A 27,722-nucleotide genomic window follows, 5' to 3' on the forward strand; every position below is an offset into this window, starting at 1 on the left:
GTTGTAGTCCTCCAAGGACAGACGTTTGTTGTCCGCGTCTGGCCCGAGCGATGACGTAGTGATCCCTGTGCCGGAAGTCTGTCTTGCTGTGCTGACTTGGTGGGTTTTCTGCCTGCCTGTCGTTGGGACTCGCCGTAGAGCCACCATGGCGGTGAGTGAAGGGGCCCGAGCGTGGAGAGCTTTCGAGCGTGTGGGGTGGGGATTATTGTGTGCGGGGACCAAGCCTGGCACGGATCGGGGTCGGAAGAAGGTTGTGGGTTCTCTCTGGCTAAATCATACTTAGAGGAGATCCGTTGGAATCAATGGAGTTGACTCCGTTTATGTCAGCTGGTGTATGTCATGTGCGACGTATTCGGATGCAGCCCTCGATATTTTTACACCCCCGTTTCAGGATCAGCTTTCATCTCTGCATATTTCTCCCTTTTCTGTGCAGTTTTATTTTATTTTTATTTTTTAATGTGGTGCCGTCTATGTGGCACTTCACAAAGAACTGGTGTGACAGGCCAGCCCCCAAATTTGCATGCAATTTTAAAAGACACATGGAAACAAGCGAAGACGGGGTGGGGGGAATAGAAGTATAAGTAGAAAGAGGAAGAATATGTGATTACTCCTGTTATATGTACAGTACTTTAATGGGCTTAAGGTTGTAACTGGGCAGCAAGATGTAGTAAATAATGCTGCTGAGAAACCGTTTGGAATTGTTGTAACCTAGACTACTTAAGGTAAATACTCTCTCCCACTTTAATATTACAGTTCTGTAATTGTAATAATTGCATATTCTTCGTCTGTTTACCCCGTCTCCATTTCGGAACACTGCCAGTTCAGTTTTAGTTTTTTTGCTGGTTCTACTCTCCTCTGCAATTCAGAAGTCTAGAGTGTTGGGTTTGGGTAGGAGTCACCTGGATTCAAATCTCACAACCTTGAACTATTTCACAACCTTGTTGTGCAAGAGAGCAAATAACTCACCCAGGCTCTTGTGAAAGATCAGAAAATAAGGGTAATTCTTTTTTTATTATTATTCAATCCCTCTATCATTTGTTTCAATCATTTGATTCAATCCCTATTTTTCATTTTTTTCAGCCAAAGGGAAAGGTGGGAACCAAAGGTAAAAAGCAGATATTTGAAGAAAACAAGGATACCCTCAAGTTCTATCTGCGGATCATCTTGGGAGCTAATGTAAGTGTGTGATGCTCTGTGTGTATAGATTCTATACAGTGGACAAAGCCAGCCTGGATATTTTGGGCAGAAAGTATTTGCAGTTCTAAAAAACAAACAACCTTTAGTTCTGAATAGCTTACCTGCTGGGTGTCTTTCCCTCCCTTTTTACTTTGTGCAAGGCCCAAAGGAGTAAGAACTGATACCTCACATGCTGCAAGCTGTCAGATACCACTTCTAAGACTAAAATGTCAGGGTGGGAGAGCTAGGGGAACAGATATTATATGGGTGAGCACTGGATTTGGACTACTGCCCATCCCTGCCCTACGTAACATGGAGTTCAAGGGCCTGCATAGCTGCTGGAAAGCCAGTCTCCTTTTCTTTTTGATTGACAGTTCAGTTTCTTCATGGAACGAATTATCAGCCTTACCCTGCCCCCCCAAAAAATCCTTCTAGTCTGAGTGTGAGCCATTCGTTAGTGAAGCTTGCATGTGGCAGATCCTGCCTACCTGGGGTGCTTGAGACTAGGTGATGGTTGGAGGCAATGTGATTTAGTGATAATCAGGGCCAGAACCTAGGAAATTCAGAATTCAAATCCCTGAACTGAGCCAAGCAACATGTTCAGCATGCACCTTTTTATTACTGCAAAAAGCAGTCAGAGGGCAGGGGATGTGCATGATCAGCACTGTGGGGCAATGGGGTTTAACTATTCTGTCGTAGGCTCCAGTCCAAACAAACCAGCCTCCTGTCACTGCCTCTCTGCCCCCCACCTTACCCTGTGCACTGAAGCTGCTGTTTGCCATGGGGGGGGGGGGAGCTGTTGATGATTTGATTTGCTGCATTTCTGTGCTGCTTTTCATTCAGATGAATCTCAAAGTGCCTTACAAACAATAAATAACAACATAATAGAACATGGGTAGGCAAACTAAGGCCCGGGGGCTGGATCTGGCCCAATCACCTTCTAAATCTGGCCTGTGAACGGTCCGGGAATCAGCGTGTTTTTACATGAGTAGAATGTGTGCTTTTATTTAAAATGCATCTCTGGGTTATTTGTGGAGCATAGGAATTCGTTCTATTTCCCCCCCCCAATATAGTCCGGCCCCCCACAAAGTCTGAGGGACAGTGGACCGGGCCCCCTGCTGAAAAAGTTTGCTGACCCCTGTATAATAGAACATCACAAATACAGCATAAATCATATTAATTAGCAAATCATTAATAAAATAATTACCACCTGTAAAACACTATTAACCAAACAGAAATAAAAAGTAAAATAAATGTCATGATTGCAGCAAAAGTCATGTTATATGATTAACAAATCAATATGGCATTTAGAATCTATAAAACAATATTAACAACATTAACACAATAGCAACTAAAAAATAATAAGCTAGGCATTGTTAACTTCATATACACATACTGCACACCCCATGACTCGTAATCTATTCAGTTCATTAAAATACACATGTTGTTGGTGCCAATAGGAGATCTCCTGCCAGGGCAAAGGACAGCATTGGAAGGGTGGCTTGTGGTGGGACTATGGCACAAGGGTAAATAATAAAAGCAAAGCAGAAACCAAAAGCTTGTTTATGCCACAGTCCCAATCCTGCAGCTGCTGTTTACGTTATTGTTTTTAAAATGCACATAATATCCAAACCATTTGTTTTTAACACACAGTCAATCACTGGGCTGATCAGAGGGGAGGTTGGAGGTGATGCTTTGCCCATCTCACAGGGTTGGTTTGCTTTTTATTGGAATAACCAGGGAGAGGAAGGTAGAATGGATATACTCTGTCCTGAGCCCTTTCAGATCCTATCTTAACTATTCTGTTCTTCTAAAGTAGCTACTCCATAGGCCTTTGCTCATCATTCTTTCTAAAAAAAAAACAAAAACAACCCTTAGCTATCAATAGCATCAAGACAGCCTGTGTCCATATTTGTCTGGGAGGGAAGGAACTTAGTATGAAGTTGTCACTTCATAAACTGCTGTGCCTGAAGATGGAACGGTGGGTTTGGGTTTCACCAGTGTGGCTTCATTCAGATTTAGATCAGACTAGTGGAACCTGCAATAAAACTTTGTAGTGTGGAGTGTTCCGAGTTCATTCCCCCTCCTTTCCCACTCCCCCACCCCAGTTTTTCCCTCCCTGTCCCAAACAGTCAGAAAGTATTCCATAGCTCACACAGCACTCATTGGGCTGTTCTGTGGGTTTCTCTTCCACCCCAGCTTTTTTTTCTAATTTTTTTTGTTTGCTTCTGAAAAAGTTGGGGTTCCCCCTAGTCTGTTGCCTCCTCTCTCTTGTGTGTCCACAGTGTTGTTTGGGCTGCAATGGCACTCACCTCCAGAACTTATTTATACTACATTCATGTTTTTGATGCAAGAAGATTCAAAACTATCCTTTGTGTCTTCCCTTTTATGTGATTTCTGACTTTTGCTTCCCTTAATTTCAGGCAATTTATGGAATTGTTAACTTTGTGGTCTTCTATGCAACAGCCACTGCCTGGAGTTGGGTGAGTCCAAAATGTCTGGAGGGAACTACGTTAGGGAAGGTGGTATCCTCTGATAGCATAAATTGTCATCTTCTGAGGGAAGTGCAATCCAAAACCATGTTGTCTCCCAGCCCCTTCATTTATCCCTGAAAATAATGGAATTTATACCAACTTAGTAAAAATACTGTATCATTACCATATGAAGCCATATACTGAGTTAGAAGATTGAGCCCACCTAGCTCAGTATTGTGTTAGCAGCACTTATGTGACCTCTCTGAGGTACAAGCCTGGTCAGTGTGTATTGAGGTCTTCGGGTGCCCAGATGACAAGACCCTCCTCTCAGCCTTGCTGATGTGGTCCAAAGGAAAGCAGAGCAATGCATTTGGCGCCAGCTTGGCTGCAGGAGTTGCCAGAAGGAGGCATACAAGGCACCATCCAACCATCTTAGGGACTTCATTCTGGATTTGTGTAGTGTTTACTCCTTAGCCTTTTCTTCTCCCAAAGATACCCCACAAGGCAGCAGAAATTTAGGATCAGTTTTCCTTCACTTAGATGGACTACCTTCCCAGGTTGACTAGCCCCATCTGCCCCCTTCTTTCCCTCTACTACAGCATGTGCACAAACCACCTTCTTGACCGTAAAAAGCCATTTAAGCCAGTGGCAATCACTGCATCTTCTGACACTGATGCAACTTAAGTGTGCATGTGTGAGGAGGCAGTGTGAGTGTGCATGTGTGAGGAGGCAGTGTGAGTGTGCATGTGTGAGGAGGCAGTGTGAGTGTGCATGTGTGAGGAGGCAGTGTGAGTGTGCATGTGTGAGGAGGCAGTTTGTCCAGAATCTTCTGCCATTCAGTTTTTTCACTTCCTCCATGCTGTGTATAATTTTATAAAGTTTTTATCATGTCCTCCTCTTCTCCTCACCCCACCATGTCCTTCATTCCTAAGTTGAGCAAAAGCTGGACAGATGCTATAGTTGAAAGAGTGCTACAATGTCCCTTTTGTCTCTACAGTTCTGAGATTCTGGACTCCCAATTCCCAGTGGTCACACCAAGCATAGCCAGGGGTGTCAGGGATGATGAGAGTTGGAGCCCAATACCATCTGGGTAACTTTACCTTGCTGATTTTTGTCTTCTCCTTGTAGATTGCATTTGTGTTCGGTTTGATGATCTACGGGGCCAGTTACCGCTCAATGAGCTCCATGGCAAAGCCTTCTTTTGCGGATGACGGCAGCCTTGCGGATGGTGGAATTGACCTGAATATGGAGCAGGGGATGGCAGAGTGAGTGTCTACACTACACAAGTCCAGGTGAGCAGGATCTGCTGCCTGAGTGCATACACAGATCTCCTTCACCCCTGAGCAGGAATCATATAAAGGTACTGGTGTCTTTGGGGAGCCATTGGCTGCTTCTCAGAGCTTTGTTCTCCAGCTCCTTCACTGAGAAACTGCGGGGGGACGGGACCCTTCCTCCTTGTGTACACCCAGTGGTTAAGAAGAATGAAGTTCCTAAGTCCTTCCTTCTCACTGTCCCCTAAAACACGTTGCCGTTCTCACTCCTTGTCCTTTCTGCCGTTTGTCATCCCAGTTGGTGCAAACAAATTACAAATAACTTTAGAAATCTGAATGGACTTGATGATTCCTATTATAGAATAAAAGTAAATGATGGTCATTGATTGTAACAATGAAGATTTGAATTTCCTCCAAGGAGCTCAGTTATGCGTTTGGAACTGGGATTTATGAGCTGTGGCATAAAAGATTTATTCAGATTCAAAGTTCAAATTTTCCTTGGCTGTTCTCAGAAAATATTATACCATATGCCTTTGTTGCCCCGGTACTTCCAGCATCAGTGGCATCGCTAGAGTCAACTGAGAAAGACAGCAAAGCAGAGTTGCCGCTTAAGGGATCTTGCTGTGTTTAGGGAGGTGAAGCCAAGAGGAGCAGCATTTTGCTCCCTAGTGAGCAATATGATTTTTGAATTGTTATCCCTATAGATTAGGTGAGTGAACCTTATGCGCCAGCATCAACTAGCAGTCATATTTCTTGTTGTTTTTAACCAGGCTATTTCTGGAACACACACACAGAGACCACCACCACTCCCATGCCATCCCTGCCTGCAGCCCCTCTCCTTCAGTCTCCAGACTCTATGGCAGAGATGGTTTTCTGTAGCTCTTCCTGCTAGTGAAAGGTTTTGGGACCACAGGGCTAGGCAAGGCTTTTATGCTCTGAACTAGTAAACACCAGCTTCTTCTTGTTTATCCTCAGGCATCTGAAGGATGTGATCTTGCTTACAGCCATAATACAAGTCCTCAGCTGTTTTTCCCTCTATGTGTGGTACTTCTGGCTCTTGGTGAGTCTTTCTAGCTCCATTGTTTGGTACATAATGAACCTCTTAACTTTCCTTTTCCACTGTGTCTGCAGATCCCAGCCGCTACCTGCCTGGATCAACCTTATATTCTTAGCTGTGTTCAAAACAATGTTTTCTTCTTTTTTTTGGAAATGAATAATTGGGAGAGGACTGTAAAAGGTCATTTCTGCAAAGAGGTAGTCTGTAAATACCATGTCTGCTGTTGGAGGCAATAAAGCTCAGAATACCAGTTTGCTGGGAATTTTTGGTGCAGGGGTCTGGTTCACCTGTGAGAGCAGCATGCTGGACTAGATGGGCCTTTGGCTTGATCCAACATCTTACGATGTTTGAATAAAAGTCATAGTTTTTCTCCAGATTCCAGGTGCAAAGAGAAATGTTGAATCAACTGCCCTTCTAATGCTGTCCTATAGAGATTAAGGGGTAGCTTTGAGAAATGAGAATTAATATCAGGCTGCTCAATCTTGTTAAAGAAGTTCAGGCCTGGAAGTTCACGTTTATGGAAAAATTGGTTTATGAAATAAGAGTGAGAAGAAAAAACACAATGATAAATAACTTTTACTTTGTTTGGTCAGACTTCATTTTGCATACAGTGACAAAGGAACTTGGCTTCAGACCACCTATTATTTATAGCAACTAATAGAATACCACGCTGGTATGAAAAAAGTTATTGGTGTGTGTGTATATATATATATATATATATATATATATATATATATATATATATATATTGTAACGTGGGTTGCTGCATACCTGAAGGATCTGTAAAAAAATAAAATCTTTTCCTCTCTCTTTTTTTGCAGGCTCCGGGTCGAGCACTCTATCTCCTCTGGGTTAACATCCTGGGGCCTTGGCTCACTGCAGATTCTTCAGCCGCCAACCAGGAGCCCAACGAAAAGAAGCAGCGTCGGCAGGAACGCCGTCAGATGAAGCGTTTTTAGCTGTGCTCATGGAAATAGATATCATGCCACCTGTTGTCTCCATGTGGCTGCTTATCAGGGATGTGATTTCTTTTTAACCAATCAGAAATGTCAGGGGTTTCTTCTCTCTGCTGACCCTCCCCTTCTGTGACAGCAGTTCACTATAAGGCAGGGCTGTGGAATCTGTGTCTCCCCACCAGTTGCTGCCAAACTCCATCTCCCCATATTCCTGACCATCGGCCATGCTCCCTGGGGTTGATGGGATTTGGAGTCTCACAGCACCTGGAGGGTCACAGGTTGTCCAGGTGCGCTATAAGGCTCAATTGTTTCAGGGGAAGTGTCGCCAGGCAGATACTTGGCCTTCATCTGCTTTGTGGCAAGTGGGGAGGGGACCTCTTGGATGTTGGAGGTGTGTAAATATCTTTATAAAGTGATGCTGTAATATGAATCTAAGGGTGGAGGCACTGCAGAGTTTTAAGAAATGGTTCATTAAAAAAAACCAAAAGGCTATAAGAGTCTATGAGAGTGCTTGTGACTGAAGTTGATTTTATATCATCACAACTTGTACCTTTCACATTTGTTGACCCATTTCTAAGTGGGCACAGTAAATAAAACCAAAATACAAAACAAGCAATAAACTTCAACAGTCAAAACAATAATTAAAGCCAGAGTTCACAAAAGATCACATGCCATTTAAGGCAAAGAGAATAAAAGGCTAGTTGAGGTGTTTGAAAGAAGTTCTCATTTAAATCCTGGTGTATTTTTATTTTTAAACTAGCAGGTAGGAACCTCTGGCCGAAAGGTGGTGTGTAAGTATTTCATATACAATTGTACACCTCCCTGTCCTCTATAACAGCAAAGCTGAATTGATGAGGTTAGATGGGCCTCCCTTTGCAGTGAATTTCAGAAACCTAGCACCACTACCCAAAAGACCCGGCACTGGCTTCTTGTGAATCTGACGTCCTTTGATGAAGGAGCTGGAAATCCCTTTTTCAAATATTTGTGAGTTGTGGATTTGTAGCACTCTAGGGACGTGGGTGGCGCTGTGGGTAAAACCTCAGCGCCTAGGACTTGCCGATTGTATGGTCGGCGGTTCGAATGCCCGCGGCGGGGTGAGCTCCCGTCCTTCGGTCCCAGGTCCTGTCCACCTAGCAGTTCGAAAGCACCTCTAAGTGCAAGTAGATAAATAGGGACCGCTTTATAGCGGGAAGGTAAACGGCATTTCCGTGTGCGGCGCTGGTGCTGGCTCGCCAGAGCAGCTTCGTCACGCTGGCCACGTGACCCGGAAGTGTCTCCGGACAGCGCTGGCCCCCAGCCTCTTAAGTGAGATGGGAGCACAACCCTAGAGTCGGTCACGACTGGCCCGTACGGGTAGGGGTACCTTTACCTTAGCACTCCTGGAAATGTATTTATTCTTCGGCACAAGGCTATTAGAGCCTCCTTGGAAGCAGGGACAGGGGGGCAAATTAAACTAATGGCAAGGACCGGCGGTATCTCCAAGCAAGGAAGAGGAAGGATGGTTGGAGGGAAGAGAGGGAACAAGACTGGGCCTGGGGTTGAAGCTGCTTCCTGCAGCGGGAGGGGACAGAGGGCCTGACAGCCTCCCCCTTAAAATAAACCAGCAACAACAGAAGGTGGAGGTGACCTCCTGCTGGTTCTCCACTTTGGCTTCATAGGAATGTCTTCAGGGGGCTTTGCTTAGGGAGAGGCACTTAGTATGCCTTACTGGTGGCATCTAGCCCCCAATTAAGGGCAGAGTGGTGAGGGGAGCTGTTTTGTAAGAGGACATGGGCAGGATGGGTGAAAACCTCACAGAAGTAGCACCCCACCTTCCTACAGCATAAATATTAGCACATAGCCCTGCATCTGAAAGACAACAACTGGAAGCAACCATGCTAGGGCATGTGGACGCACTACCCCCAGCTCGCTGCTCCACCCTCAGCCCCAGCTGACTGGAGTGTGAGGCCAAGTTGCTTGAGGGCATTGGAGACATCAGATGCTTCCTGCGCTCAGCCAAACTGCTGGACATTCCCCAAGGTGATCTCCATCAGCTGTCCTGCAGGAAGGATTTCAGGAGAGGCAGCAAAGACCACCTCATGGCCTGCTTTTACTGAACTTTTTCCATCCTCGCCCAAATAAGATCTATGATCAACTGCCCTGTGAGAAATATCCTGGTGACTTTATAATATTCCTTGTAAGCTGCCTTGGACAGATATGTATCCCGAAGGGCAGGATGCAATTTAGATAGATAGATGATAGATAGATAGATAGATAGATAGATAGATAGATAGATAGATGATAGATAGATAAGATGCTGAGAACAGGAAGGAGAAAAGCATTTAGGTGCACCATTACCCTGGAAATACGATCAGAAGGAACAGGAAGTAGAGATTTGGGGGGAGGGTGCATTCTCACATTATGGGGGTCTGCAGGAATTTTTCTGGGGTTGTGGTGGAGCAGAAGAAAAACAAATGAAAAGGGGAGAGTGGCCTGGTTTCTCACAAAGCATGAGAATACTGCCTGAACATTTTGTCTCGTATCTTGCATATGCTAGAAACACTCTTAAAAAAGAAGCTAGGAATGGGGGGGTGGGTTTCATCCACCTCATGACCCAAATTGGAAGTAGCATCTGGTTAGAGAAGGAAAGGGGAACACTGAAGATAAAGAAGAAAGGAAGGATGACGTCTGTTCCTTAAAATACAACTTCCCTTGTCTGTCGTCTGATTAAAGCTTGCTAGCCCAGTTCAATGTCTACCCTTCAGTACCCTCCCCTTCTCCAAGGAAAATACGTACTCCATTATTTCTCTCTGTATATTTCAACTTTTAAATGGGGTTTTTATTTTGAAGGCTGGATAGGGTGTGGTCTTGCACAGCTTCCACATCGTCATAGGCCAGAAAGGGAGTGGCAATCCACTTGTTTTTAAATATTTTGCACATTAGGTTTCTTCCAGTGTTTTGGATTTACTCCAGTAGCTCTATTTAGAGATTTCTTCATGTTTCCCAGCCAGTCAGTTTCCATCAGTGCTGCTGCCTCAAGAGAGAGAATGGAGTCCAGTACAGCCTAAATGAAAGAAATGCAGTAATCCAAGAGGGAAGTTGTTGGCTTTTTTCTTCATTTGGGGCCTTTTCTGGTGAAGGTATGCAAGCTTTTGCATTTGACAGAGTGTCCTGGTTTTCAGGCAAAAACGAAGCGTCTGTGTGTATAACCTTACTGGAGCCACAATGGAAGCTTTTTAGTCATTTAATGTAAGTACAACCTTCAGAATAAATTTTTGAGATAATATGGAACTCTAAAAACCACTTTTTATTGCCTAGGGAAATTGCTCTTTAAAAAAGAAGTTTAAATTCAACATGTTTGTAGATACCAGGTTTTTGAACTCGTTTTCTGATTTTGTACAAAAGGAACAGAAACAAGTATTTTGAGACAGTATTCACACGTGTTGTGTACATGTGGATAACATTCATATATCTACTCTTACCAAATAAGTATTCAGTTTGTAAGAAAAGAAGTGCTAGAGCACAGGTCAGCAACCAGCACTCCAAGGGGCTAGAAGCAGCCCCCAGTCTCATTTTATGCAGCGTCCATCACCTGAAACTACCCTATTCTTCTGCTTCATCAGAGTTCCTTCCTGTTCTGTTCCTCATTTTTCTTGTTTAAGTGAGTTCCCTCTCCATTTTTTTCTATGTAGTTTGAGAACAATTGCATCATTATTTTATTTGATAAACATAAATTGATTTTGTAACAACTTTCCCCCTGGTTGTAGGGAAAGGATTATTTTCCTTAGCTATCTGAAAACAAGCTGGTATGCTTCTACCATACCTGTTTGTATAGCACACTAAAGTAAAAAAGAAATAGCTTTCACTTTCTTTCCAGAACAATAGCTGTAACTAACTAACTAACTAACTAACTAACTAACTAATAAATAAATATATTCTGTATATCTATTTGAGAGTAATACCATCAAACCCAGTGTGGCTTACATCTGAGTAGACTAGCACAGGACTGGGACTTTTGTCTTGTGAAAGCTGAATCAGGAGTCTATTCCAGATTACTTAATCCAGAACACTCTTTGTCTCTGGCTTTGCCCACTGCTGATGCAACCCCCTTAGGGAGTTACTCTAAATCTGACCACCCTTGTGCTAGACCACAGAAGTCCTGTCATTTAATTTCAGGTGGGTGGGTGGAGGGGGTGCAAGACTTTCTGCATAAATTCAGAGGCAACTGTGTCTTTGATATTCTGAGATACATGAGTGACATGGAAGAAAAAGTGTCACTTTAAGAACAAGAGTCCTGTCGGATCAGGCCAATGGACCCTCTACTCCAGCATCTTGTTCTCACAGTGGCTAACTAGTTCCCTATGGGAAGCCATAAGCAGGACATTAGCAAGTCTGCTTGTGATTCTCCAGCAAAATACTGCCTCCAATATTATGGAGGTAGACCACAACCATTGTGTGGCTAGTATCCATTATTCTCTATAAATTTGACTTATCTTCTAAAGCCAACCAAGTTGGAGACCATCACTACAACTTGTGCTAGTGAATTCCATTTATTTAATCAATTTCTATACCAGCTAAGCAAAATAAACAGTTTTCAACATGGGTTAAAACTTCTTTAATAAACAGCAAATACAAAAAAAGAGAGACCATTTTCTGTAAAACACCATTATCAACTGAATAGCGTATCCTTTTTAGTATCAAAATAAACATTACGCATAAAAGGAGCAACAAAAGTGCAAGGAGAATTCGCAGCCAACGCAGAAAGCAAATAAAGTATTCTTAAAAGATGAGGAAATGAAATATTACAAATGGAAGTTCCCTTGTAGACAATCAGTGCAGTATTGTGGTTAGAGCAAGCATCCCCAAACTCGGCCCTCCAGATGTTTCGGGACTACAGTTCCCATCATCCCTGACCACTGGTCCTGTTAGCTAGGGATGATGGGAGTTGTAGTCCCAAAACAGCTGGAGGGAAGAGTTTGGGGATGCCTGGATTAGAGTGTCAGAGTAGGACCTGGGAGACCAAATCTATCCTTGACCATGAAGCTCACTGAGTGACCTTGGCCAGTCACTCTCTCTCATCCTCACCTACCTCACAGGGTTGTAGGAATTGGAGGAGGAAAACTGTGTCTTCCACCTTGAGCTCCTTGAAGGAAGACGTGGGATACAAATGCAATAAATAATAACACAAAATATAAACAAAAGTATATATTCCAACTTTAAAAACCCCCACCCCACAGCCATATGACTGACAACTACGTGCTGTGTGAGGAAGCATTTTCCTTTGGGTCTCCTGAATCTTCAGACACTCGGCTTTATTGCATGTCCATAAGCTTGGTACTGTATTATGAGTAGGAGAAGAAACTTTTCTCTTTTGGCACTTTTGGTCCGGAGTTGATGTGCCTTTTGCTTCAATCTGGAGGCGTTGGTCCCCTCTGTATTTGAAACGAGATTTGAGTGGGGCTGTGAGGAACGAACGAGTCTTCTTTCGAAGCGAGCAGCGTGATAAGGAGCCCGTTGTCCTTCGAGGAGCATTAGGACTTTCGGGTGCCAAAAAAATGAAGCCGCCGGATACGCCCGTGTTTTCGCGGCGAGAGCTGAAGTATCCTGAAGTACCAGGAGGGGGCGGGCTACCTGGGGGAGAGCTGAGGAAACTGCGAGCGGCAGGGAGCGAGAGGCGGGGCGGGGCGGGGCTTGGAAGGATGGGGGAGGAGTCGGGCCGCTGCCCTTGCTGTCGCCATGGAGACGGGCCCCGCGGCCTGACCCGCGCCGAGGAGCCTTTGGTCCAGCAGGGCCTGCCCTGAGGAAGGGGGCCCCTCAGCGCCCTCCCGATCCCGGGCATGAGGCGGGTGCGTGGCCGCACTGAGCTCGGGGGGGGAAGGTGAGGAGGACGGACTCGGGCCCCCCTTCCCCCGGTGGGTGGGGGTTGGATTTATACAGCCGCTGGAGTGAGGCCTTTCCCGCGGGGGGAGGGGGGATCGTGGATTTATGGGGTGCTCGTGGTTTTCCACGAACCTCTATGGAAGTATTTTTTTGGGATGGAGGAAGGGACTCTGTGCCATCACCGGCGTCTAGGCTTGAGAAGAGCTGGTCTCTCTCTCTCTCTCTGGCTGTCGAGTTTAAATCTATTTTAATTTTTTTAAAAAATCTACCTCTGTTTAATTAGTGCTGGAATTATAATAAACGTTCTACGGAAGTGAATAGCAAGCACGATCCTGTACACGTTTACTCGGAAGTTATGCAGGCAGTTATCTATGCACTTTCCTAGGAGTGAACCCCTTTGATTGGGACCCACAGTAGTATAAGTATTTTTTTTTAATGCTTGTGGGACTTTGAAGACTTAACAAATTTATTATGGCCGTAAGCCTTCCTGGACTACAGTCCACTTCATCAGATGCATGAAGTCTTAGTTATCCTGTGTTACAGGTATAGTTATACACTGGGTGCTTCAGACAACCTGTTTATTATTCAGTGTTCAGACATCCAGATTTATTTTCAGGCAGGCTAGACACTTTTGACCAGAGGTTTTCAACTTTTTCGAGTCCACAGCTCTCTTGATGTTTAACTGAGCTTCCTGGGCATGGCTGGACCGCATAGCATGTTGAGAACTGAAAATGCAAGTTTTCCATTATTTGTGCTTTCCTTCCACTGACTGGCTTTTTCCTAAATCCTATTTGAGGCATTTGGACAGTTGTGATTTATGAACTGACACTTTAATTTCTCCATACTAGTAGCCTCTCAACATCTCTTGATATACTACACCTAATTTTGAAAGGTGCCTCAGTTTTCACTTTTCAGAACACGGAAAGGCATGTGGAAAAATAACTCCCCTTCTTCCCAGCTTGGAGACAATATGTTTGCTTCCAGTTCCAACCAACCAGATCACTATATTTCCTTCCTCAATTAGCCTTTGATAATTCTGATAACTTTTAAACACCCACTTACCAGCTAGTTCTTACTAAAGTGGTAGTAAGACCACCTCAAAACTCTCATTGTTCTAGGTGCATTTTGCGACAGGGAATTTCATTGGCGTGAGCAGTTTCTGAGCTCTGGGCACAGTACTACCTGTGCTTCTGTTAAGTGCTGTCTAGCAGAGCTATAGATTTATATATTTTTGTCTCCTTAATCATCTGCTGTGATTCATAATAATATGAATGTTTACAACACTGTTAATCCTCACAACAATCCTGTAAAACAGTCTAATATTACTATCTCTGTTTTCCAAATGAAGAAGTCTGGATCAGAAAAAATAGTGGCTTCCCTAAACCCATCTAGTGCGTACATGATTGAGATCAGATTTTAACTAGAGACATCCAGACAATACTACATACTACACAAGCTTTCTGTGGTTGCCACTTGAGACTGTTTCTCTTTCAAAATTTTTTTGCAATCCCTGACTACGAAAATTTGGGTGTTGTGTGTTTGAGTATTGTGAGCACACGTGTGCAATCCTTGTGTTGTAGTGTGTATTTATAAGAAAGTGTCTAGGAGACCTGGCAATACACTAGTGTTGTGTTCCCTAGGGAGTGGCATCAAAAGTCACTCCTCTGCCAATGCATAAAATCAGTTGCTTTAGCCTTTGCTTAAAACCCCCCAAAAAACATCTGTTAAAGGAGAATCATGAATTTTCACCTCTTGTAGAAATGTCTGTTGTGTTCCAGTTTCACCAGCCAAAGCAGACAGTGGATAGCTTGCCTCTTTTTAGCTTTCGTAGTTCAGCTAGTTTCATATATTCGAGAATGAAGTGGGCTTTGCTTTGCAATAAAGGATGACCTATTTGGTGGGCTTTTCCATCACACCTGCCCTCACTGGATAGAGATGAAATGGGTCAAAAAGTACCCAGCAAAAGATACAAAATTGTTTTTAAAAACAGTACTATTTAAAATGTAAAGTATCATTTTTGTATTGAAGGCTTTGGCACAGAAGCCTTTATGTATCGTATTTTTTCAAAATATTGTTTTTGATATGATTTAATCCTTCTAATTTACTTTATCTACAGAGAAAAGGACTGTGGGCCTTATGAGAACATTTTAAGAGCTACATGATCAGATTAAAGGAGCCTGCACTGAGAAACTGAGGCCACCATCTTGCGGCTGGGGTAAGGGAAGCCTCCGTGACTTCTGCAACTTTTATAGTCTTCCATGCCCTTGGGCTACTCCAGGTTACACACACCTTGTGAAGCTTAGAGCAGTGTTTCCCAACCAGTGTTCCGCGGCACACTAGTGTGTCGCCAGACGTTGCCTGGTGTGCCGTGGGAGGGAGGCAGGCGAGTCAGGCGGCGAGAGGCCTTAGGCGCCCTGCAGAAAGGCGTCCTCTTTGTGGGTGGGTTCTCCCCCCTCCCTTAGCGCATCGTATTTAGTTGGGGATTCTGGAGAGGGGGGCGGGGGCGCGCTGGCCCCGAGCGGAACAGACGCGCCGTCGTCCCCACCTCCCTCTCCTCAGTAGCTCCAAGCCGACTGACTGAGGGTGGGACGCGGCCAGCGGCGTCCTCTCTCTCTCTCTCTCTCCGCCTCCCAGCACCGCTTTTCCCGAGGCGGGCGCGCGCCTAAGGCTGAATGGGAGCAGCCTGGAGGCTTGGCGTCCTCTCAGCGGCTCATGACGGGCGTCCCCGAGGCGGGAGGTGCTGAGCAGGGGCTCTGCGAGAGGGCGCGAGGGATGCGTGGTGATGCCTGCGCGCGCGTGACTTAAGAGGGCGACCTGCTGCCTCTCCTCTCTCCTCCCTCCCCTCATGGGCACGGAGTCCCCGGCACAGCTTGGCGCTACTACAGCTACAGCTGCTGCTGCTCCTGCTTGGATGAAGGCGGCTGCTTCTTCCTAACGCCCAGCCTCTGAGGGACCGCAGTCTCCCGCCCTCTTTTTTTTGGCGGGATGCTGAGGTAAAGGATCCCCTCGCGCGCGGGCGGGCATCTCTTTGGGCAGGGCGCGTGTGGAGGCTTAAGGTGGGGAGTGTGGAGGGGTTGCCGCTTGCGAGGGGAGGGTTCATATTGTATTGGGCTGCGGTGTGGGCGACACGGCTCTCCAATGGCCAGCCCGCGGAGGAACATTGAGTTGGAGCATTTCGAGGAGAGGGACAAAAGGCGCACTGAATAAAGTATTTTATAATTTTTCATATTTCTGATTACTTACTATTTCATAATAAAGTAATTATAAAATACTTTCTTTGTGTTTATTTGATTCCTATTAAAGAGAGTTACTTTATATATAGTCAATATAGGCATAGAGTTAATTTTTTAAACATTTTCTAATGGTGGTGTGCCTCGAGATTTTTTTCATGAAACAAGTGTGCCTTTGCCCAAAAAAGGTTGGAAAACACTGGCTTAGAGTTTTCATGTGACGTCTTTGCTTGTTTGTAATAAATATCAAGTAAGGGTGCTTGTATTAGATTTGTGCAGAAGACAAAGTAGCTGAACTTGTGGAGATAATCCAGTCCTCCTCTTCTCTCTGTTTGCTTTTCAAAGTACTTAGCATAAATGCAGAAAGTCTTTAGACATGCCTACTGGTTAAAGGCAGACATATGGACAGGGGAGGGAAAACTTTGCTTCAGAACTACTTATGTTTGGTGAGATATGTTTCCACAGTGCACTAAAACACACATACTCATTCATCTACGGGGGTTGGGATGCAAAGCATTACACAGTTCTCACCTAGAGCAATAGCACAGTTGGCAACATTGCACCTATCTCAACGCCTAACAGTATAACAGATGTAACCTTTAAACCTGGTCTAAGCAAACCTCCAAAGAGACAAGGCAAGCGGCAGTATTGTCTTATGGGGTGGTCTTTTTATTATTTATTTCATAATTTTTATACACTGCTTGCTTTTTAAAAACCTCCAAGTGGTTTACAGAACAATAACGTTATCAGTAGAAACAGTTAAAAGCAACTGTTTGAAACTTTTTTTTTTTTAAAAAATCAGCAATAAACTAAACAGATTAAAACAGACATGAACATTCTAAAAATCAGGTTGGGCTTGTCTGAAGAAAACTGTGTTTAGCAGGCACTGAAAAGAGGACAGTGAAGGTGTCTGCCTGATGTGAGTAGGCAGGAGGTTCCAAAGTGTGGGTGCTGCCATACTTAAAGATCCATTTCCTACAAATGTAGAACAAATTATATTATGTGGCACCTGTAACAGTGCCAGTTCCGCAGATCAAAGTAGTCAAGTGGGTATATTTGGGCAATGCAATTGATCTTTCAGATAAATAAAGCTACACAAGCTGTGGCACATTATGTTGCCACCTCTCTGGTGTTTAGACAGGCCTTTTCTGCACGGAAAGCTTTGACAGAGAGGTTTTATCCCTGTAAAATTTGTCTTCTGGACCTCTTTCAAGAAAGCATTTTCTCATTTTTCTTTTCTGCTTCTGGTAGATGAACATCTGCAATAAACCACCTAATAAGACAGCACCAGAGAAGAGTGATGAAGCAGCTCATGAGGTCCAGTCCCAGCATGCCCGGAGAAATGGCTGGAGCTGGCCTCCACATCCATTCCAGTTTGTTGCTTGGCTGCTCTACCTCTTCTTTGCCGTGGTTGGCTTTGGTGTCCTTGTGCCACTCCTGCCTGCGCACTGGGTTCCTGCTGGGTATATTGTATCCTTACATGTTGATGTTTCAGCATAGTATTGCAAATAAAGCTGTCACAATTACTGGTGAGGTTATTTAGGAATGGTAGAAAACCTTTAGTTCCTATCGTTCAGACTATACCCTTACTTTACTGCAATTTGTAGGATTGTTGCATTTGAGTAATATCTTACACCTTCTAAAATAATAAATGCAATTTTCTGGACACTAATGGCTCATGCCCTTTTGCTGTGTCCTTTTGCTCTCAACGCTGCCCACATCCCTTGTTAATTTTACTTCTCCTGTGCCTTTGTGAATGAATGGTAATTTGAATCCTTTGACTCACTTGGTGACAAAAGAGACCTTTTACTTAACCGAAGAGATTAATAACTGATATTTTCCCCGCTTAAATGGGACCCTGAAAATGAGAAGTCAGTGTATTTGTAGAGACAACCCTTAACTGTGTCCACTTCAGTGTCCCGGAGTGTTTTTTCTCTGCCATCTAGTAGTTCATCTTACAGCAGTTTCTATTGACCCAGCTGATGACGGTGTGCGAGAGAAGAATTACCAGGGGCCACTCACTACTTTCAATCGAAGCCAGCATGCTCACGTCATTGAAAACCGCCACTGTCACATCTGTGATGTCAATGTGTAAGTAATAGTCTTGCTCTTCCTTGTGTTTTCTGTAAGTTTATTGCATTGAATCCTCTCACAGACAGCAGTCAAGTATTGGAAATATCAGATGAAGCATGTGTGTAATAGTTGTGGAGTTATATTCTACCTTCATTGGAGAACTGGAGAATTGGAGAGCTGTCAGCTAAATACCCATTTGTGGTTCCAGAAGCAGTCCAGTCCTTAATTTTTCCTCAGTTCAAGTTATGGAAACAAATACTGCCAGGGCAATGATTTTTCCTATTGGTAGGGTCTTGTGTTTTTGTTGTTGCTTCATTTCACTGGAAGCCAGTGGCTCTGCTACATTGGTGGCAGGAAGTCATTGACAGTGCAATAACCACCAGCACCATTGTGTTTGTGCATTGGACACAGTGGTTAGGTAGGGATTTTGGCTTGCCCAACATACTTGTTTTTCAGTATTTTTATTGTAGCATTAAGAGAGAGGCTAGAATGATCTTGCTCAGTTGTGCTGGCAGGAAGCATAAAAGTCAGCAGCAATTAAGAAAAGAGCAATGGTCTCATGCTGCTTCATTGCATTTAAGTGGGAGTTGCATTGTTGCAAAATATATAAGTAGGCTCAATTGGGTTTGTAGCCTGAGAGAAAGAGAGTGTGTAATGTTGGTCTTTAGTAGACTTAGGTGTTCTATTCTTCCCCCTTTCTTTGTGTTTTAGGTGTCTAATGTAGCATCCCAGACTGTGAGAGGCATGAGCAACAAACTGTAATTAGTTCTGTTTTGCAGGTTTTATCCACTCTTAACATGAACATTCCTTTCTTATTGTTAGGAGCTCCAGATCAAAGCACTGTGGGACCTGCAACAAGTGTGTGTGTGGATTTGATCATCACTGCATGTGGCTCAACAACTGTGTGGGAGAAAGGAACTATTGGTATGGTTTTTCACAGCATTAATCCACACAAGCAAAGCTACTGTGCAAGACTGTTGATTCATCCCTGTGCCTTGTGCTTCAGCCACTATTGTCCAAATACCATACCTAGTTTCTCTCCTTTTCAAAATTACAGCATACTCCATACAAATCAGAGAGCACTATTAAGTTTACAGCCAGAATTGTATGCCTACTTCTTCAGTAGCTTTTCAAAGGGAGCACAGATTAGAACTTATTTAGCCAAATATTAGGGATCTCTGTCCAAATGCTTATTTTGAACCCTAACTCAAACAGCTGGACATAGAGCTCACTTTCTTGCTCTGTTCCATCTGGCTACTGAAGGTTAAGCTTTGTCCTCTTTTAGTAGCTCTGAAGTAGGTGATGCCAACCTTTTTTGGCATGTGTGTCACAAGTCAAATTTAAATTAGGATAGAGTTCTGTAGTGTGTGCCACACTACATGCACAGCCCTCTGGGCTTTGAGGCAAAAATAAATAAATCCCAACTTCATGGGTCATGGTGGATAGTTCAATAAAAACACAAACCCAGTGTGCATTAGCTATAAAAATATGAATTCCATGTTCAGGGTCATTAGGAACAGAATTGAAAACAAAACTGCCATATCATAATGCTGTTATACAAATCTATGGTGTGACCTCTCGGAATACCATGTTCTGGGAGTGGACTTTCAAAAAGGATGTTGTAGAGCAGGAAAAGTTGCAGAAAAGGGCATGAGCAACTCTCTTATGAGGAAATACTATAACGTTGGGGGCTTTTTGGTTTAGAAAGAAAAGCAAGTTGTATAAAATTATGAATGGTATGGAGAAAGTGGATGGGAAGAACCTCCTTCCTCTCATAATGCTAGAACCGGGATCATTCAACAGACAGAGTAGTGCTAACTGACCTTCTATTTCCTTGGCAGGCTTTTTCTGAACAGCGTGATATCTGCCATCCTAGGCCTTCTCCTAATCCTACTCATTGCTTGCTACGTTTTTGTGGAGTTCTTCCTTAACCCCATGAGACTGCGCACAGACCAGCACTTTGAAGGTATCAACTCACACTCTGCACAAGGAACTGTTTCAATGTGAACACTTTGTTCAACTAGGTTCCCTCAGGGAGCACCTCTAGTGATTAAGTATCCCAATTATCATACACTATTACAGCATTCTATAATCAAGAGCAGCATGATGCAATTTCTTAAATAGTTAACATCTATAAAGAGATGTTCAAGCTCAAAGTTTCTTAGAAATTGTTCCCTTTGACCTGAACAGCAAAGGTATTTCACACTTTCTCAGTATCACTCCCCTTCAGATGTTCCATGGCTCCAGACTTGGCTTCAATTTCCTTATTTGTATAATTCTGTTTTCTAGGCCTGAAGAACCAGACGGATGTGTGGTTTGTGTTCCTTCCTGCTGCTCCCATTGAGACACAAGGACCTGCCATTTTGGGTTTGACTGGGGTTCTGATTCTCCTGGGGCTGCTGACTCTGTTCCTGTTGGGTCACCTGCTGATCTTCCACATTTACCTCAGTAGGTATCACTTTTTATCCTGCAGTTCATGTTACTTGGGAACCCCCGCTGTGCACATGCTGTGTAAGGAGCAACTGGGATATGTTTTCTATTGTCTATATAAATACTCTGTAGAGACTATAAAAAGAAGTAAGTATTTGCACACAGGCTTCCAATCTAAGGCACAATACAAAAGGAAAAGGAAATGAGAGAAGAGAAAAGACAAGCAAATTCAGATACTAAGTCTTAAAGTTACATAATTCCCCTTATAAGTGACCAGCTGAACCGGCCACTGAGGAGACAGTTTTGGGAGAAGAGAGGCCAAATAGCAGTTGGTCCCAGCTAAGCTGATGTAGTTGGTCTCTCTTCTCTCTGCTCAGATTCATCTTATTCTTCTTAGCATTTTTATTCCTACAGTTGTCTGCTTCCGTTCCCCAGTGGTTGAGTCGGTGTCTATCCCGACTTTCAAATGGTGGGGTAGTAATAAGCAGAATGGCAATTGTACCTTCCCATTCAAATATCTTTCTAAAGTGTGAATGCAGCTGAAGGTGAAGGTGGCTGGGACATACATTCACTTATGGTCTGGATAAGTCTGGATAGACAGTGGAGTTCATAGTACTCTCCCATCACAGTTCTCCAAGGACCACCCATGACTGTTTTGTTTGGATTGGAGTATTTTGCATGCACTGTTTACTTAACTCTTTGATTTAACAATGAAAAATATATTATTTATTGAAAACCCATAAGAAGGGTGTTAGTTAATAATTTTGAGCTTTTCCACCTTTATTCATGCAGTGTTTGAGCTGGCAGATTTTCTATCATTTAATTCTTCTCTTTTCCGTTTCATTAGTGTGGCATCGATTGACCACCTACGAATACATTGTGCAGCAACGCCCCCCTCAGGAGATGAAGGATCCCATCAAGCAGCTAGAATCCTGCCCTCCTCAAGTGAGGCCTATTCAGGTATTGCAGGGGTGACCAACCTGTGAGCTGGATCTGACCTGACAAGGCACACAGAGTAGTTTGCTGGCTCCTGCAGCTTATCTTCCAGTCTCAGCATGGTAGCACCCATTACTGAGATTGAGAGTCAGAGTACTCTGCCTGCTCTTTAGAGATGAAGTGTAAAAGGCAGCACTGTGGTGGTGGTTTTTTAAAACCTACATTGGTAAAATCTTACCATAAAAGGTCTTTCTCTCGAGAGCTGGCAAAGCTGCTTTCTGCAGGGATTGGGGAACTCAGTCGGGCGGCTGATCCAATTGTGCCTCTCCCTGCCCCACACCTGGCATCAGGTTTGGATGAAATGACCTTGTGGGCCCAATTGGGACCCATGTCAAGCCAAGTTGAACCCACAGTCCTGGGATTTCCTGATATAGATAGAAAAATCTCCTTTAACTCAATGTTTCTAGCAGAGGGCATTGATTTGGTTTATATAAATGACCCTTATATTTGGATCATTTAATATTGACCAAATTATTCTTTTAAGAGAAACACAGCATTTACAACTTCTTTAAAAAGAAGAATTTTAAAAAGAATAATTAAAAAAAAATGATTCTCATGCAGCATATGCCTGATCAATCCTCTCTAGGAATGTATAGACAGTATTCACATTGACAATAAATTCAGTTGTACAATTTAAAGAAATAATCCATTCCAAGTGGATTTTGTGCACTTCGGGTACAAAGTGATCTTCCATGGTCTCTCAGCACTGCATGGTGAGAGACAGTTTAGCTTGTATAATCGAATCTAGCTTTGAGCTGAATTTCAAATATGTAAGAAACTTGTGCAGACTAAGAGCAAGCTGTCAAAGGGAGGTGTAAGCCATGACTTGAACATGGCATTAATAGGGAGCTAGTGACTTTTAAAATGAAGTGATTGATAGTGTTGGTGCTCAACTAAACACAGCATAATTTTATATAGTTCATAAACAATTGCTCAAGCCTTTCATCTTTTTATCATCTAAAATACAACTAGAAAAAGTGAACTATATGCAAGTGTCTCTCATTTTTATTTTGGTTGAGATTTTTTAAGATGCTGCAATCTATGCATGTTTACTTGGGAACAAACCCCATGGAACATACTGGGACCTCCTTCTGGGAAAATATAGGACCAGGCTTTTAAAAAGTAACGATGATGTTGAAATCTACAGGTACCTGAGCTAAATTTTACAGCAATTTTGAATTATAATAAAGAGAGGGAAACTAACTTGTCAGGATGCCTGGGTTGTTCACTTGCCTCTGTTTTAAAATAACTCTTGCACATTTCAGGAAATGCAGTTTTATGTAGGAAGCCTTGGATATACCAATCCTGAGATCCAGGTGGAGGACTCTACAGGATTAGCATCTGGGAAAGAGTGAGTAAAGCTGATGTCAAGTTTCTTTTCATATAACTGAGCTTACCTAGAAGCTGTTCTAGAGTCACAGCAGGTAGTTTAATGAAGTCACTCTGAGGGGAGGAAAAATTAGCACTTCCAGTTTTTCCAGGCATCTGAGGTGTCATAACACCATTCTCAATGTACATAATCTCATAGGTACAAGTATAGAGGTTAGCTGTTTGTGTGAATGGGCTATAAGAAAAGTTTCCCTGTGTATATATGTTACTAAAGGGACACATGGAGCAACTTTTATCAAAGCATTTCCTCAAATCATGGAAAAGAGATTAAATACAAATTATAATATTAAGATGAAATATACAGAAATTCTCCACATTGCAAATGGATTTCACATGAAGAAGAAAATTATGTTAAACTATTATAATTTACATGGTGTGACATTTTTATTTTGTTACTTCTTGTTTTTGTATTTTAAAAAAGCAAAAACTGAAGGCATTTCTTCTTTCTGAAGAAATTCTTGGAGTTCAGACTAGAACTCCAGTAGCAAAGGCTTGGTGGGCCGACAAAGGAGGTGAAGCTTTTATTTATTGCATTGTAGATGGATTGGTATATAAGAAATCAGCACTGCCTGTTCTGTTTTCAGCCTAACCAAGTTCTGCATTCGTAGTGATGGCTCAGACACCAAGCTCATCCTCACCCCTGAGCAATCAGAGGTGCAAGATGGAGACCAGCCACAGGTGAGAGATAGAGCTGTGAGTTATAGTCTTTTGTGCTGGGGCTGTGCTGCTGCGCCTGATCTTGGGGCATAAGTCATCACGCCACACTTCCTCTTTCATCTGCAGCTGTTATCATTTACAGCTGAACTTGTATCCTTGACACCTTCCCGTCTGTGGTTAGTAGCCCTTTATCTGCTTGTATCCTTCCATTGAAGCAAAATTACAAAGTTCATACTTTGATGGCAGTGTGAGGAATGGGGTTCTGAATGCTCTTAAACTGAAAGCATTGTTGTACTGAGGCTAAATATGAAAAGGGTCAGATGTGCACTTTCTCCTTCTTTTCCATGTTTTCATGGAAAATCATCTTTCTCATTCTGAGGGTATTTATTACTTATTTTTAAAATTGTATATCACTTAACTGTAAAAAACAATAACCCTCCTCTAGGCAGTTCACACACACACACACACACACACACACAGAGAGAGAGAGAGAGAGAGAGAGAGAGAGAGAGAGGCTGAAAAATAGTGACTGGCCCAAGATTACCGAGTGTGTGTCATGGCTGAGAAGAGATTTGAACCTGAATCTCCCAAGCCCCAGACCAACATTCTAATGTCTACATCACACTGACTCTCAATCATCAGTTATAAAACTATTTTAAAATGGAAGGAAGTGGTGCTAGTTTGATACCTACCACCTTGCTCATTGTTTTACTTTTTATCTCTCCTCCCTCCTTCCTTAAAGGGGCTCAGTCGGACCACATTGTTCTTTGCCCTTGCTCACTGCCTCCCCTCCCCATCCTCAGAATGACTGCTCCTAGGTCACCCTGCGAGCTTCAAGGCTCAGTGGGAATTTTAACTCTGGTCATCCAGGTCCTTCTTTGTCACTCTAATCCAGGATTGGCTAACCACCCAAAGCATTTTTCCCTGCCTCCAAGTCCCCATCTGTTGTGGCAGTTGCAAAGCCATTGTTGTTTTTTGTTTCTCTCTGCTCAGCCCACTCCCTATTGGAAACACAACTCACTTCCTCCCTGGTCATCAGATTAATCATTTTATGATCAGGAAGGGAGTGATAACACTCCCTCTTCAGTTGATCGGCACAGATCAGCTGAAGCAGGAGGCTGTGTGATTATTGCCATGAGTGTAGCATGAGAGTGTATTTTGGCCACACCACTGGCATTCAACCCCAGTGGGCTGGCCAAGGGTGAATCTGGGCCTCAGGCCACTAAAAGGTTAGCCACCCCTCCTCTAACCATTAAAATTGCAATGATTTTAAGCAGATTTGTCTTGTTGTGTAACTTCAGAAAAAGAAGAAGAAGAAAAGGAGAAAGAAGTTGCATAAGGTCCCCTCTTCTGTGTCAGAAGAAAGATCCAAGATGGCTGATGGCCCATGGTCCTCTCTTCCAGCTTTACAACCAGGTAAAAGGAAAAGGTGGAGAGAGTCAGAAGTAGAAAGTACAGTGGTGCCTCGCAAGACGAAATTAATTCGTTCCGCAAGTCTTTTCGTCTTGCGAGTTTTTCGTCTTGCGAAGCACGGTTTCCCATAGGAATGCATTGAAAATCAATCAATACGTTCCTATGGAAACCGCCTTCAGACCAGGTTTGGGGACAGTCTGTCCCCCGACCTCTTCTGAAGGCCGACGGGGGGGGGGGGCGAAAGTCTTTGCTCCCCCCCCCTTCCCGGGACAGCGGAGACCTCTCCGCTGTCCTGGGGCGATTTTAAAATGCTGGCGGGCGGCAGCGAAGCCTTCGCTGCCGCCCGCCAGCATTTTAAAAACCCCGGGACAGCGGAGGACTTCTCTGCTGTCCGGGGCGATCTTAAAATGCTGGCGGGCGGCAGCGCTGCCACCCGCCAGCATTTTAAAATCCCCCGGGAAGGCAGGCAGGGGGGACAAAGACTTTTGCCCCCCACCCGCCTTCAGAAGAGGTCCAGAGGGCTCTCCAAGCTGCGGATAGCAGCCTGCTGCCCCGCGTGAGGGGCAGACATTCGCAGCTTGGGGAGCCCTGCAGGACTTCCCCGCAGGGCTCTCCAAGCGGCGAATGTCGGCCCCGCGCGAGGGGCGCTCTGCTTAAGAGCGCCCCTCGCGCGGGGCAGCAGGCTGCGCACCTTCCCCTCTGTTCCCGGACCTGTCCTGAAGGCTTGCGGTGGGAGGAGGGCTTTCCTCCCCACCGCCAACATTCAGAATGCTGTTCTGAATGTTGGCGGTGGGGAGGAAAAACCCTCCTCCCACCGCAAGCCCCGGGAACAGAGGAGAAGCGCTGCGCACCTTCCCCTCTGTTCCGGACCTGTCCTGAAGGCTTGCAGTGGGAGGAGGGCTTTCCTCCCCACCGCCAACATTCAGAATGCTGTTCTGAATGTTGGCGGTGGGGAGGAAAAACCCTCCTCCCACCGCAAGCCCCAGGAACAGAGGAGAAGCCCTTCGCGCCTTCCCCTCTGTTCCCGGACCTCCCACCGCAAGCCTTAGGACAGGTCCGGGAACAGAGGAGAAGGCGCGCTGCACTTCCCCACTGTCCCCGGAGATTTCCCTATGGGCTTTCGTCTTGCGAAGCAAGCCCATAGGGAAATTCGTCTTGCGAAGCCGCTAAAAAATCGGAAAACCCTTTCGTCTTGCGGGTTTTTCGTTTAGCGAGGCATTCGTCTTGCGGGGCACCACTGTATTTGAATAGAGTTTTTGGGGTCATGAATGGTGTATGAAGGCAGGCATTTTCTCTTCCTTCATCATTGCACAGCCTCTAAACATTGGAGCATTTCTTCTCAGCAGCAGAAACCATATAACTCTTATTATCACATGTGACCACTAGCTGACCAATCAGTAGATTCCAGTTTTAACTGCAGAGCTGCCACCTCTCCTTTCTCTAGATCACTTCTTTCTACATGCTCTAAACATACATGTACTGGAGCTCTGTTCTGTTTGCCTCTTGGCCTTTCTTGTGGAACAGGGGTGGTGGATAGGATCCAGTTGCTGGGCCTGATCCTGAGTTCCCCTGAGTATGTTAGGTGGGCAAGGTAGCCTACCTGTCAGTTCCTGTCAGTCATCAGGTGATGCAACAGAACTTACTAGTGTAAATGCTAGTCAGTACTTAAAGCAAACCCCTCTTTGTGTGGGGATTGGCTGCACTGTAGAGTTCCTAATTGAAACATGCCAGTTGGGAATTCAGAAGCACAGCCAATCCCTGCAAGGCTTGTTGTCACCACCAATCAGGTGATTGATGCTGATGCTGATGGCAAGCCTTACTTGCCAAGGACAATCAGGGGCACACTTTAAGGTTTCCAATTATTGATTTGCAGCCACATCTCTACCTGCCCACATCTGATACCACTTATAAGGTCATGTGTAGTTTGTGGAAGATGTCTTCACAGGGCATATTACGAGCCCTTCCAGACTTAATTTGGTCTGTGGTCTGGAGGTTCCCCGCCGTTGCTGCTGAAGGAGGGAAAAATCATTTCCTAACACCCTCTTCCTCCTCTTATGTTTGCAGAACTTTCCATCACAGGTGCCACCTCCTCAACATCCTCGTCCTCCAGCCTTCGCCTTCCCATGCCGGCTGCCCCTCCCAAAATAGTCACACCCACAGGCAGCAACGGTCCCGTCCAGGCCGCAGGTCCTCCAGCTGACTACCATTCCGAGTCAGCCGAGTCCATGGATGAGATCCCCGTGGCTCAGACGCGTCTGGGGAGCAGTGCCCCAAATGCAGCTTCCCAGAGCAACGCTCGGCATCTCCCCTTCCCCACTGTCCACTCCAGAGGGGGAGGAGAGAAGCACCAGAACACCACGCACAACCCAAAAGACAAGAACTGTCAGCCACCTGCAGGGCAGCGGGTGGAAGAGCTGGAACTGTCTCCTAAGATCCCAACCATCTTTGTGAGCAAAAGCAGTGGGGAGCCACCTGTCCCCAAACCCTGGTCCGGTGAAACATCATTTGAACCCCCCCACAGAAAATGCTCCAGTAAACGGCACGTGGATGATCAGGACTGCCACGTATGGGACTCAACCACCAGTTCAACTGCAGCTTAGACATCCTAAGAGCCAAGGCAGAAGAAGGGATGTGTGGGCTGCTCACTCTCCAAATATATTCCTGTTCAAGGATTTAATCTTGAGTCATCTGTCTTGCTCTCTGGAGCTGGCTGTTCATGGCTCCTTGTTAACCTGCCTTTT

At 44.5% G+C, this 27,722-nt stretch overlaps 2 protein-coding genes across 7 annotated transcripts; both read left to right on the plus strand.

Annotated features, from left to right (window-relative positions):
* Positions 1–12: 12 nt before the first annotated feature.
* TMEM208 (transmembrane protein 208) lies at positions 13–7,429 on the plus strand. Its single transcript, XM_083751221.1, has 6 exons — positions 13–151; positions 1,081–1,176; positions 3,600–3,659; positions 4,779–4,915; positions 5,897–5,981; positions 6,800–7,429. The coding sequence occupies exons 1-6, from the start codon at positions 146–148 to the stop codon at positions 6,935–6,937; spliced, it is 522 nt and encodes a 173-aa protein (XP_083607347.1). The 5' UTR covers positions 13–145; the 3' UTR covers positions 6,938–7,429.
* A 2,441-nt stretch (positions 7,430–9,870) lies between these two features.
* Positions 9,871–27,658, plus strand: ZDHHC1 (zDHHC palmitoyltransferase 1). 6 transcript variants are annotated; one of them, XM_083751213.1, is made up of 12 exons: positions 9,871–10,162; positions 14,910–15,008; positions 17,275–17,493; positions 17,939–18,114; positions 18,919–19,020; positions 19,938–20,062; positions 20,386–20,544; positions 21,374–21,486; positions 22,788–22,873; positions 23,496–23,589; positions 24,870–24,984; positions 27,046–27,658. In XM_083751213.1, exons 3-12 carry the CDS (start codon positions 17,275–17,277, stop codon positions 27,579–27,581), a joined length of 1,725 nt encoding a protein of 574 aa, XP_083607339.1. In that variant the 5' UTR covers positions 9,871–10,162; positions 14,910–15,008; the 3' UTR covers positions 27,582–27,658. The 6 variants fall into 6 exon arrangements, with proteins under 6 accessions (XP_083607339.1, XP_083607341.1, XP_083607342.1 ...); XM_083751215.1 differs by having other exon boundaries at positions 23,520–23,589; XM_083751216.1 differs by lacking the exon at positions 9,871–10,162 and adding an exon at positions 12,574–12,791 and having other exon boundaries at positions 23,520–23,589.
* The last annotated feature ends 64 nt before the right edge of the window (positions 27,659–27,722 follow it).

Source organism: Podarcis gaigeae, assembly GCF_964106915.1.
Source record: "Podarcis gaigeae genome assembly, chromosome: 8".
Classification (NCBI taxonomy): domain Eukaryota; kingdom Metazoa; phylum Chordata; class Lepidosauria; order Squamata; family Lacertidae; genus Podarcis; species Podarcis gaigeae.

Bases quoted from the DNA above. Each gene is read 5' to 3' on its own strand.
- TMEM208 (XM_083751221.1), top strand. The intron at 1,177-3,599 runs GTAAGTGTGTGA...CCTTAATTTCAG, and splicing joins GGATCATCTTGGGAGCTAAT to GCAATTTATGGAATTGTTAA. The intron at 4,916-5,896 runs GTGAGTGTCTAC...GTTTATCCTCAG, and splicing joins ATGGAGCAGGGGATGGCAGA to GCATCTGAAGGATGTGATCT.
- ZDHHC1 (XM_083751213.1), top strand. From the start codon at position 17,275: ATGAACATCTGCAATAAACCACCTAATAAGACAGCACCAGAGAAGAGT. The intron at 21,487-22,787 runs GTATTGCAGGGG...TGCACATTTCAG, and splicing joins CTCAAGTGAGGCCTATTCAG to GAAATGCAGTTTTATGTAGG. The intron at 24,985-27,045 runs GTAAAAGGAAAA...TTATGTTTGCAG, and splicing joins TCTTCCAGCTTTACAACCAG to AACTTTCCATCACAGGTGCC.